This window comes from Populus nigra, chromosome 6 (assembly GCF_951802175.1).
Source record: "Populus nigra chromosome 6, ddPopNigr1.1, whole genome shotgun sequence".
In the NCBI taxonomy this organism is placed as follows: domain Eukaryota; kingdom Viridiplantae; phylum Streptophyta; class Magnoliopsida; order Malpighiales; family Salicaceae; genus Populus; species Populus nigra.
Window position 1 is genome coordinate 4,419,058 of NC_084857.1, and position 13,519 is coordinate 4,432,576.

General features: G+C 33.2%; 1 protein-coding gene and 1 long non-coding RNA gene across 2 annotated transcripts; both read right to left on the bottom strand.

The window, feature by feature from the left end:
• Positions 1–1,405: 1,405 nt before the first annotated feature.
• On the bottom strand, positions 1,406–1,971 carry LOC133696292 (uncharacterized). The gene is made up of 2 exons (XR_009842650.1): positions 1,755–1,971; positions 1,406–1,641 (listed from the first exon to the last, which is right to left on the bottom strand). It is a non-coding gene; the product is annotated as an uncharacterized LOC133696292 (long non-coding RNA).
• Positions 1,972–4,939: 2,968 nt separating this feature from the next.
• LOC133697007 (ethylene-responsive transcription factor ABI4-like) lies at positions 4,940–6,181 on the bottom strand. The gene has a single exon (XM_062119327.1). It carries the CDS (start codon positions 6,179–6,181, stop codon positions 4,940–4,942), a length of 1,242 nt encoding a protein of 413 aa, XP_061975311.1.
• Positions 6,182–13,519: the final 7,338 nt, after the last annotated feature.

A 13,519-nucleotide genomic window follows, 5' to 3' on the forward strand; every position in this document is an offset into this window, starting at 1 on the left:
AGACTTGCTTGAGGACCATCATGCAGAAAATGATGCAAGAGGAAGCTAGGATTTACTTTGATGGATTCAAGGGTATTCATCTGCTTACGCAATCCAATTACAGAAAATAATATATATATATATATATATATATATATATATATATATATATATACACACACCCCATCCTCTTATAATAAGATTACAAAAAAATTTAAGGGCAAGCATTGAACATAACAATAAATTATTGAGATGTTAACAATTTTATGCATAGGTTATTTTTATATCAAAACATAAACAGGAAACCTTGAAAACGGATGAAAATCCTTAATTGAGATTTCTAAAACTTCAATGATAAAATTGATATAAAAAAAATGAAGATTAAAAACTATTTGACTATAATATTAAATATATCTATTATTTTTTGTGATATTTTTAAGATTTGCTACAAATTCAATCTAATTGCAGGATATTTTTATCATTACCAAGACTAATCTACAGAAAATTGCTACAACTTTAAATCGGACCACTCTAGCAGAAGAGGTGTCGTCACAACCAGTTGGGCTACGGTCAAACATGCAATTCAGGTTTGATTCTTTTCTAAATTCAACCATCCAATTTTGGGGCATTATACACCCAAACCCCTTGCCACCCACTCGACCCAACTTTTATAGCGTTGATGCGAAAACACCACCAATTTCTCAGACAAATTCCCAATATTAAAGTTCAAAACAGGAGAACCATAAATACGGCAATGCAACTATCGAACAACGAGTTTAAGCTGCAAAAATGGCATCCTTATTTTACAAGAACAAAATCAAAGGAGAATTAATATCGGGAAAATCATAAAAAATCCAGAAACTAAAAGATTAATGGCAAGCAGAACAGGATGAACAAGTTTAAGAAATCTAGGACACAGACACGTCTAGGTAAATCAAAATAATCATTAAAAGCAGGCTAGTTTCTCACCCTCCCCGTACTGAATCATTGAAACCCTCAGTAAATCACATAAACAAATAATCCCCACCAACGGCAACAAAAACTTGACGACAAATTATTTTTTGCAAACTACCGCACCATTAATCCATACCTCGGTATGGCGCGCACCTACATCCAACTAGGCAAAATATCCCATAAAATTAACAACTAAGTCTAAATCCCTAGACATGTTTCATTCAACTATACCTTAAAGCATTACCGTCAACCACAGACTACAGTTTATTCCAGTTCTCGTCACCAAATCCATCAACCAAATTACCTAACCAAAACACCACTGCTCAACACCCCCCCAGTTTAGCAATCAGGCAAACAGAATTCATGCCATTAAATTACACTCCAATGGCACAAATTCAACAATAAAATGATCCGCAATTCACAAACCAATACAATAAGAAAAAGAGATAATAGCAACAGCAGTGGAGGACAATAAGCAAAACAAAATCCCATTTCCATTCAGTTTAAAAGGTCTAACAAAACCATGACATTTAAAACAGCGATGCTCTACTTATCTGAAATCAGTAGTGATAATAAAACAAACATAAACAGGGACAAACACTAAAGCGAACGACAGCCCTCTATTGTTGATAAAATAGAAAACTACTTGGATCTCTGCCTCATCTTTCGGCGCTTCCTCTTCAACCTCCTCATACGCTTCTTCTTCCACTGTTTGGTTAAAGACAACAGAGAAACAATCTTATTCTGACTAAACAAATTTAGAAGAAAAGAAAAGATGGTAATACTTTAATTAATGTCATGAGAGATGAAGAAAAGATTACCTTGGCTCTCATGGCGGCAAGGCAACCAAGCTTTGTGTTCCCTTCTTTCTTTGATTCGAAAACCTGGCTGCGGAAAAAGACTAAGAGAGTGCTACGTTTCATGCTTCGCAGGTAACTATATACTAGCGAAACCCTAATTCTAGTGGGCTGTATTGCCAAGTTGGGCTCAACTACCTGACGAACACCAAAATTCCATTTATGCCCATTTGCGAATGGAACCTAGATTCAACAATGGAAGGCCCAATATGCCCATATTGTACCCTGACCAAATTGTACGAGGAAAAGGGTGGAAGGACTTTTTTTTATATTTTAAAAGTATTTTAAAACAATTTAAAGATAATTTTTTTTATTTTAAATTAATATTTTTTTTGATATTTTAAAATTATTTTAAGACTTTAATATAAAAAATAATTTTTAAAAAATAAAAAAATATTATTTTAATGAAATTAATTTGGTATTTCATTTTCGACTCTGGTTTGTTAAAAAATGTTAAGAAAGTGTTATGGAATTCCCGGCACAAAAATCTTATAACGATAGATTTAAGTCTTTAGAAAATTCATCGAACCGATGCCAATCAATACACATTGCACCATCCCCTGTAATCCTCGGACTCCATTCGCAGCTGGGTTACGAGCAGAATGATTTTTTTGTATGAAAGATCATCAGAACAGAAATAGACAAACAGGATGCTCTTGCCTAAAGGGGAAAATCGCTGGAGTTTTTTTTTGTTTTTCTTTTATGAAAGGTCGATGCTAATTAAGGTACTTGAATTTTTTACGAATTTTTTGTATTTAAGTAATGTGACATTTGTTATAATTTTTTTTTTTTCAAATCATAAAATGTGAATCTCATCCCATAAAAAATCCTAGTAAAAATTTAAGCATAATCTTCACATTATCCTTCCAATTAAAAAAAAAATTGTTGTTGTTGTAACTCATTTCGACCCAAAAAAATTATATTAAAAAATTTAACATGGTTAATTTTTTATTATTTCATACATGCTGACGATCTTTAAAATGAAGAACTCATATGAACATTTCAAACGTTTTCTCCGAGAAACTAACTAAGATACAAATAAGAATGAAATAAAAGAATAAAATGAGAAAGGTGTGGAAGGTTAAATTAAGAATGTGAGAAAATGAGAAAGAAGAAAAAAATAGGAAGAGTGTAAATAGATCAGAGGTGGCATAAAAATGAGGAGGAAATTAAGATTTGAGTGGGAGGGAAAATTTTAGGAGAAAGAAGTTTTAGAAAGAAAGAAAAAATGTGAAAAAAAATAAAGAAGAAGAAAAACGTGCAGAGATAGGGAAAGAGAGAAAAATAGGAAGCAAGAAAAAGTGTGGAGGGGAATTTAAATAATAAAAAAAAACATAAAAGAGAAAACAGCAACGACCCTACTCTCATCTCATGATCTCTCCGACCGCAATGCCTCCCTCCACCGTCGATCGACGATAACCATCACAGCCACCGAGACAGCACCACGGCCACTGTTCCATACACCGTTGTCTCTCTATCCACCTGAAAGTTGATCTTAACTGCGACCACAACTCTCTTCTCCTCCCTGTCATGAATCTAGCCATACTCCAGCCAGAATGTTGCCATCCACCACGCAACGAGACAACCCCCACAATGGAACAACAACAACAACTGAGCCGGGCAATGGAGAGAGAACAGAGAGACAAAACTAAAACTTTGACCTCTCTGAGGGCTGTAGTGGGCGACATCACTCATATAGGAAGGAAGAGGAAGGAGCTGGGCACTTGGCACGGTGACCCATGCACCTCGTAGCCTCATCGAAACGTGCAACAACGCGCCAACTTGAGTTGGATCTTGCTTAGCTGGTATAGGTCTATTGAACGTGCATGGTGATCTTCGGACCTATACCGAATAGGCTTAATTATACTTTTTATTTATCACTATCCATACGAGTCTGACACTTATTTTTTTAAAAATTAAAAATAAGGATTAAACCTTCGTACCAAGCTCAAAGACACATAAAATTTAGATAAATTCTTTGAATGTAAATACATTAGACATCTTCGTTTTTGTACTTTTACTTTCTATTTTTACCCATTTTCCGTGTAATTAATTTGCTCCTCTACACTTGTCTTGACTGTTCTGATTTTGTTAGACAATGTGTTTTGATTTGTAACCTCTCTTTTCGTTAATGATATGCTTGAACTCTTTGATTATCATCAAAACAATGAATAAATGTCGCCTATAATGAACACAACATAAATATTTGTACAGTTAGTAAAATTAATACGAGCGCGCATGCAACATCCTACTTAATTTAACCACACGTCATTGTGTATATAGCTCAAGAAGTATTTTTCAAAACAATTATGTATTCTTACAGTGTCTCTTAATTTGATATAGTAATTCTCGATCTGCAATCAATGCAATTGACTCCATTTCACTCTTTTATGCCTATCGAGGGATTCAACGTACGTATATTTGGACTTATCTCGAGAAAAAGAGTTGTTCGAACATCTTACTCGTTATGATCTATGCCAATTCATCAGTACTTGTAAAAGACTTTGAGAATTGGAAATGATGACTGCAAAGGAAATCGAATACACGCACACACCAACTGATAGTCTGATAGCATGAATTCAAGCTTTTGTGATATAAACAAAACTATGGAAACTTAGGTATCACAATAACTCACAACTGCCAATGCTTAAATAAAGGGAAATTCTAATGAAAAATAATCAATTTCGTCGTAACTAATTACTGAAGAAATAGAAATTCTGCTAAACAATATATATTTTGCTCTTTATTTTTAATTGTTTTTTCCATTAAGAAAAAAATTCTGAATTACCTGGATAAGCAACCTCTACTTGAGATCTTTCGCAGACTTGATGAAGCCAACATGGAAAAATATGCCTGACAACATCGCTTGCCAAGAAACCCTAATTTATTGATTATAACCATACTCGCAGAAAAAACCGCTATTTCAAATTTCTTTCGTCTTAGAAATTCCAACCTATAAATCACTCCACGCCCCCCGTAATTGCACCTGAATCCAGTAAATTTAACCATTGGAAACTATGGAAAGAGGACTAGATTAACTTATATCCAGCACCAAAAACTTGCATGTATACCATCCTTCAATTATTAGGCCTCCCCTTGAAATTTGTGGTATGCCAAAAGACACCCCCATGCAAATCCCCCAACAACTATCAAAAATCAAACAAGAAAGGGTCCTCATCGTCCCAAATACTAGGCGGTGGGTACTCGTCATCATTCCACACAGATGGAGATCCAGGTCCAATATGCATTACCGGATCCTGCAGAAGATGACCCGCTGGTGCAACAACAGGAGGAGTATTGCTGCCAGACAGAGAGAAACTCGACCCGACGGAACCCACCAACGCATTAACATCATCGTACGCATGATGCTGCGGCAGACGATGACAATGATTTTGATACGAGGTTGTTGTTGCTGGATCTACACTAGAACTAACAAATATATTATTGGGGTTGGTTGTATCATGAGCTCCATGTTGAATGAGATAGCCTTGTAACATAACTTGCTGGTGATTTTGCCCTGGCATTTCATTAGTACTAGAACATTGTAAGGCCGACCCAACAACATTATTCGAATAACAATTAACCCCGTATGGAGTAAATCCCGATGAAGCTGCCGTGACAGACGGAGAAGCCATTGGATTTGAGAGAGAGAAGGTGAAACCAAAGCCACAACCAAACCCAGGGGGACGAGGGAGCAAAGGACGAAGAGTCTGGCTCGAGGAAGAGGTAGAGTTGCGAGAAGTTGATCCGGACTGAGCAGAGGAAGAGGAACCTGAGGGTTGCAAATTGAGATGAGCCCTGGAGCCATAAAGGATGAAGGCTGCTCGATCATAGGCTCGTGCTGCGTCCTCTGCGGTGGCGAAAGTTCCAAGCCACTTCCGGGTTCGTTTTCTTGGCTCACGGATCTCTGCTACCCATTTGCCCCAGCTTCTTTGCCTAACTCCTCTGTATCTAAATTTACCGTTGTCTGGTCCTCCTTTGCCTTTGCACTTCCTGCTATTGCCACTGCTGTTGTTGTTACTGTTTGTGTCACTTGTTGTGGCGGTAGTGGGGGTGGTTGCGGTGGTATTGTTGTCCGTGCTTTTGTCATTGGATGATAATTTGGTGGTGGTGGTGGTGGGTTCTTGGGGAGGGTGAGAGAGAGATGAATTGTCCATTATAAAGTGAATCGCTTTTAAGGCTTTATTAAGACTGAGGGGGCCTCGTTCTTTGGTTATTGATCTGTCAAAGTATAGAGTAGCCTTTGCCTGTGTGCTGGTTTGAATGTCATGTGTGTAAATGGCGGATGAGGGCGGTGATCTACAATGACTGCATGTATTTATATTTTTGTATTCGGAGAGAGAGAAAGTTGCTGCTTCATACTGGAGTAAACAGGCAGCACTGGTGCGCATTGGTTAATTTGGGAATTTGGAATCATTTGTTTGTATTTTATATATTGTGATTTTAATTCTTTTTTGGTGAATTTTATTTTATGAAGTTTTGGTTTTTCTTAGAGAAATTACTGAGCTAATTAAGCTTTAATTATTCTGTCCAATGAATGCTCGCAGACGGGGAGGAATTATGTGAGCTTGAAGAACGGCACTAGCTTCCATCGATTTTCTTTCCTTTGAGGCTTCAAATCTCAATTGAGTCACATACTCATGATTTTGTTTTGTGTTTCTATCAAATTATTAATGGATGTGAACAAATGTTTAATTTCCTTAAGCAACACATGATACTGAATGCATGTGGGTTTTGATTCTCAAGTCTCAGTCTCGTAAATTAGCATATATATATATATATATATATATATATATAGTCTTACTGCATGCGCGAATGATTTGTCTTTAATTAAACTAGGAAGGAGAATTCACGCTAGATTCATCAGTTAGATGTGAGCTTTGGGTTCTTCGTCTATTTTCTCTTTTTATTTTTTATATAATTAGCTATGAGAAAATTGGCGTCTACAAAGTGGATATGACCTGCAACAACAAGAAAATTGAAAAATCAATCTATTTTTTTTCTTTCAAAAATCTCATTAGGTTTTTTTTTTTTTTTGGAAGGTATCCTTGAGTTTAGTATAAGGTGAGATCTAATCATTCACACCTAAATTGACGAGTATCAGAAATTTATTTATAATATAACTCTCTCTAAATTCAAATTTAATTAGATCAACGTACATATGAAACGAAGCTAGCTAGGTGCCACATCGTTACATAAACTTAGGAGTTGTCGATTTATGTGTGTCGTGTAAAGTGATACTAAAAATGTTGATAACTGTTATTACTGGACGGGCTTTGAGCTAGGCAAGCTCCCCATTCCACTCTCTTTTAGAATCAAATCCAAAACCCTCTGGATAGATATTCTATCATTTACTTGTTGATTGATACTTAGATGATTGTTAGCGATATATGTCAGGGATTATATTAACCTTTTTTTATGTGAAAAAATATTTATGTGTTCCTAACAAGTTTTTTAGTAGAAAAATTTAAATCGTGTTATGGTTGGTACAATATGATCTGGTTACTTTGATAGGTTTGAAGACAACTCGGACAACCATTAAAAATTTATTTTGACTAAGAAAAATTAAAGATAATTTTTTTAAAAAAAAATATTAAGATGAAAGCATATTGAATTGACTCAAGTTAACTTAAAAAATTTGCAATCCTGATCACGAGACCGAGATAGCTTCATATAAAATAAATTAAAAAAAATATATTAAATTCAATTCTTAATTAACCTGCTATTAAATGATGAAATTAAAAAAAATCAATTAAAAAAAAACTAAAAAACACAACTTAAATCAATTCGGGCTAACCTGTCAAAGGCACAACCCGAGCCATGTGACTGGGATAACATAATTGAAAGCAATCTGAAACAAATTACGAAGCTCAATTCATAGCCAATCCAATGTTGAATGATGAAATTAAAAAAAAAATCAAATAAAAAAAGACAAAAACACCAACCTAAGTCAACTCAAGTCACTCTGGCTAAACACGTGACCCATATAATAAAACTGAGATAACCTTGTAAAACCCTAGAAAAAATAATTATAAAGCTTAATTCCAAATTAACTAGATGTTGAAGATTGAAATTGAAAAAAATTAAAAATTTACAAAAAAAAGACTCAAGTTAATTTGTCAGACTTACGACCTAGGACATGAGATTGAGATAAAATCTAATGTTGAATGATTAAATTTAAAAAAAAAACAAAAAAAATAACTCGAGTAAACTTGGATTAATTTATCAAACTTGTAAATCATGTAATGAGAACAGAATAACCTTATATAAAACAAATTGAAAAGAATTATAAAGTTTAATTCTAAATCAACTAGATATTGAATGATAAAATTAAAAAAAAAAAGTAAAAAGTAAAACATAAAAAACTCGAGTTAATTTTATAAATTCGCATTCTAAATTATAAAATTGAGATAAACAAATCTAATATTAAAAATAAAAAAAAATCTTTTAAAAATACTGTTCAAGTGAATTTACGTGGAGGGTAGCAGTGAATTCATCTCCTCAATTAATTTATGTTAACAGTAGTTAAAAGATTAGTTACTGGAGTATTTATATCAAGATAGATACCATGAAGAAACTCGTAGAAATTAGTTTGAAAAAATGTCATCAATTAGGAACCTTCAACTTAAACATGGATCAACTCATTTAAAGACACCTAAATAAGCAAATTAAAAGTCAAAGAAACACTCAAAAAGCAGAGAGACATCCAAAAGAAGCAACTCACTTGTCAGACTCCGAGCACACCAAATCGCCATTGTGCTCTTCCCACGAGATAACACTGGAAAAAAAAAAAACACAAATGAGACACCCAAAAAGAAGCAAGTTACGTGTAAGAGCATATCAATCGCCATTGTGCTCTTCCAAAAGACAAACTCATAAAAATAATAATAAAAAAACACAAATAGCCCCAAAAAAAAAATCCAAAAGACAACCCAGAAAAGAAAAAAACTCAATTTACCTTTGCAAAAATCCAGATTACCCTAAACAAACAGAAGCAAAAATCAAAGACGCAGGTGGGCAAAAGGGACAGAATGAATTAACAGTAAATAAATAGAAATTTGTGTCACAATAAACAGTGAATGTCCATCATGTTCTAGTTTTTGCAGTAACATGAACCACAAACCTACAGCTAGCTAAAACATTGATCAATATAATGAAAGAGGCTAAAAAAGAAGCAAATTACATGTCAGAGAGGCACCCATAAGAAGCAAATCACAGGTTAGAGCAAACGAAATCGCCGTTGTACTCTTCTAAAAGACAACACAAGAAAAAAAAAACACTCAAATGATCCCTGGAAAAAGAAAACCCAGAAGACAACCCAGAAAAGAAAAAAACTCAAATTGACCTCTAAAAAAACATTAAAATTGCCAAAAAAAAACCCAACATATGCTAGAGCTAAACAAACCGAAGCGAAAACCAAAGACACATGTGTGAGCGAAAAAGACAGAATAAATTATAAGTAAATAGATAATAATTTGTGTCACAATAAATAGGGAATGAACAGTAAATGCCCATTTTTTGTGGTCATTGCAAATTAATCACTCATTACATAATTAGAACATGTTCATGCAATTCAAACAAAAAATCAGTGGAAGAGTATTTGACAACGTTCATTTATTTTAAGAACTTGTTAAGCACTCTTTTCCTGCTATAACATTGATTATTTGTTTCAAGATTTTTTTCTAGACCGATATTGCTCTAATTAAGCACTTTGGTATAATTTTAATCGAACAAAAAAATACAAGTGCCTCCTATTCTTGCGGGGAAAAAAGGATTTACACAACTCCAATGATCGTGGATCTCGAAATCGATTTCATGGTGCAAGTTTTCATGCATATGTTATATGCTCCCAAAAAAAAACAGCACAAGCAACTCTATTATATATATATATATATATTGAAGTTATCCATAAATTTGTAGAGCATCTTTATCAAAGCATAGCTGTGGCCTAACTGTAGCAGAACTTTAGGCGGCTTGTTTTGATCTCATCAGACTTGCATATGCATGGTACTTATCAGTTGCTGTCATCATCCTCATTGTATTCAAGAAAATTAACTCAGGCTTTCTGATTCATTTAGCATGCTGATCATCAAAAATTGAACTTTGCTTCTGATTAATTTCTTGGCCTGCTGCCTATTACATGAAAAAAAATTCATTTTGTCATATATGTTTCACTGATTATAACATGATTAAGCTTAATGAATTACGAGAAGTAAGTTAAAACTAATGTCTTGCATAATTGTACCAAGCTTGTCAATATCCAATTTCAAATTGTACTTTTGATGCTGTGATTAAGGCATCTAGAATTTCCTCTCCAGCTAGCTAGTAACTATGAAGTTGGACATGCATGCATGCTTGAGATTTACTGAAGCAGCCCTGATTTGCAGAGTTCACAATAACATGCTCTATTTCCAAAGCATGTGGCTTTTTACATGATGCCAACTCGCAGAAAGATGAGAAGGTAGCGTGGGGGCTGGAATCACTGCTCCTGGACAGAATTAGTTTTTCCCCGTTTGAAATAAGGACACATGCATATCTTTTGATAGCTTAAAAAGGTTGTCACTTTTTGTCAAACTTTTATCAGAGACCCAGTGGATTAAGTCATGGGCCGGATAGTGAAAAATTGGCATGTAGCCAGATTTTTCAAACACGGTAAGAAGCAAATATATATAACCTTTTCTCCAACCTAAATTATTTGGCAACTCATAATTTGCCCCTTATTTTATACTCAATCAGCCAATTTAAACCTTGTGTTATTAATTTAGTCCCTTATTATATCGGAGTCCAATAAAGTCAATCTGGCCAATTAGTAAGATCATGAAAATTAAGAACTAATTTAGAGCATGTAAATAGAAGACTGTCTACTTCATCTTTGATTTTGAAAAAAAAGTCTAAAGAAGACAAATTACCATTTACAAATTCGTTTGTTTTAACATTTTCATATTTAAATATAAAATAACATGAAAATAGACCATAATCTATATGCTCGTTGATAAAAATATTCAAAAACTTATTAATCGATTCAACTGACCTTATTTGATAACAATCATATAATATGATGAGATATAATATGATGAGGTTGCATTGATTCAATTAATAACATATGGGCTAAATTGATTGGTTGATGATAGTATAAGGGGTTATTCTATGAGTCTGGTCAATAATGACAATTTAATACAAACATGTTGAATATCAACCGAATCAATCTATTAAACTCATTTTAATATCAAACTCTGTTTAAAACCCAACCCCACTTAAACTTGACCTGGAATATATATATATATATATATATATATATATATATATATATATATATATATTATTGCATAATGAATAATATTTGTAAAATGATAGGTATAGAAAGAAAAAATTAACCGACGTTGCTCAGTAAAATATACAGCCTCCAATTCTCTATAGCCATTTTTTTTTACTAGTTTACGCCACAATTAATACAATAAAAGGAGATGTGTGATTAATTTTTTTAACTAAACAACTAATTAGCAAGGGAAAGAGTGTTTTTTTTAAAAAACGGAAGAGTACCTATCCGGCTCCTCCAACCGCCCAACTAGTACCAGGAAATATATATTACTGCAGATTCATAATTCATTTTTAAAAGGTTCGGCCTAGCTGTTAAGAATATATTTTTTAATTTTTAATTTTTAATTCCAAATACTAGAGTTACTGTTTAGAAGACTTTATCAACTTTTTTAAAAATATATAGAAATATGTTTTTAGAATTATTTAACGGAAAAACTTATTTCCGATTAATATATTAGGTGACTCGAATATATCGTTATCATTAAAAACAAAACAGTGAACTCCATGTCAAGAAGCAAAGCAAGGTGTTAAGAGTATTTGGTTAATTTTGCATGTAAAGATGAGGTGTCGGCAGGCAAGGGAAAGTTAGCCACCACACTGGAACTGTCGGAGGGAGATATACAACACGTGGTAGCCAGCAAATGCCTCGTAACTCACAAAGGCGAAGGGCATTAAAGTGTAAATAGATGAGTTGGAGAGGGAGATTCTGTCTTGATGCTCTGATGAATGACGCACCTGGGTGACTTTTTACTGCAAAGGTTGGGGAGGAGCTGTCCCATTCAGAGCCCCCTTTGACGTTCTGCTCTACTTCTGATTATTTACTGTATTTTTGTGGGGGAAAAAAACATATTTAACATTAGTGTGGTATTTTAGAATGGAATTAATTTGAATTATTAACATTAGTGTGATTTAATTGTAAGAGCCTTTTCAATGCAGGGACTAAAATGTATTTATCAAACAAGGAGGACAAGAAGTTCCAATTGAGGGTCTATTTGTAACAAAAGATATATGAACTAGAACAGCTTCTTAAAAAATCTTCAGGGACTAGAGTAGCATCAGGGAAACATCGTTCTTTTTTTAAAAGAATGAAACACCATTTCTTACAAGGCTAGAATTGTATTTTCACCGCATCGAATGGATATTCTTATCCACACCTACCTAATCTTTTAGATTTTGATTTTTTTTTTATCAGCGGCGTATATGAATTATTTAAATAACAAATATGCTAAAAGTAACGAGGAAGTTTAAACAGTGTATTTATAATAGCATTAGACCGTGTATTTATAACGAGGACGTATATGAATTTTTCCCCTAGTTTTTTTGTAGAAGTTTTTTTTAAAATTTAAGCATTCAATTTCTCATTTGAGATTTGAAGCCTCAAAGGAAAGAAAATTATTTATTTGCTATTGTTGCATGTTCTTTTATAATCTAATGAAAATTAAATAAACTCATTAAACTCAATTTCTTTTATTTATTTAAAATGCGCTTAAGGTACCTGAATATTGCTTTTTATAGGGAGAAAATGCAAACCGCGGTGTAGCACGGGGCTATACTGTTGTACACTAAACATTCACTGCCCATGCTTATGAAAAATAAACAGATATGGTTGTAGCATTGAAGGGATCTGGGTAGCTTTTTGCCACCCTTGTTTTCCTAAGAACATTTCCTATAATGAATGCTAGTTTTTCAATTCAACTGTTGTTTTCTCTCTTCAAGGGAAGAAAAGCATTCAACATAATAAGACTTTGTTTGGCCTTCACATCGACTGTGTTGTGAATGCTTTACTGTGTCATATCAAACAATAAATTGTTGTCTGTATTATGGGTAAAATTACGTAATTGTATTGATAATCTATTATTATGTTACCCGAATAAAAATTACCATAGATAACATACTTGAATTGAATAATTTATTTGAAAAATTAAATTAAATTTCTCAAGAAATGAAATATTTTTTTCATAAAACATTAAAATATCATGAACAATACAGGTATAAAAAGAAGAAATAAGAATCACAACCTCGTATGGTATTTTTTTTAAGTAAAAAGAACTACCAGCTAACTTAATTAAGAAACGAAATAACAATGTATGTACATATTAGGGTAAATGCACTATAGATACCTTTACAATTTTAAAATACCGCAGATTATTTTGGTTTTTTAAATAAAATAAGTAGTCCTTCATCTTAAAAAGCATCACATCCCATGTTTTTAAACCAGAGACCTCTAACCTATTTTTATTAAAATCAAAATTTACTTTTAAAAATAAAAAAATAAGCAATTTATTTTTAAGTACTTACCAAATATTTTTAATTGCTTTGTTTTGAAAGCTAAAAAAAGCGAAGGTCAAATAATCTCACTTGTGCCGCGTGGTGCTGATGGTAAAATTCGAGGTCCATTTTGACATGGGGCA

Bases quoted from the DNA above. Each gene is read 5' to 3' on its own strand.
- LOC133697007 (XM_062119327.1), bottom strand. From the start codon at position 6,181: ATGCGCACCAGTGCTGCCTGTTTACTCCAGTATGAAGCAGCAACTTTC.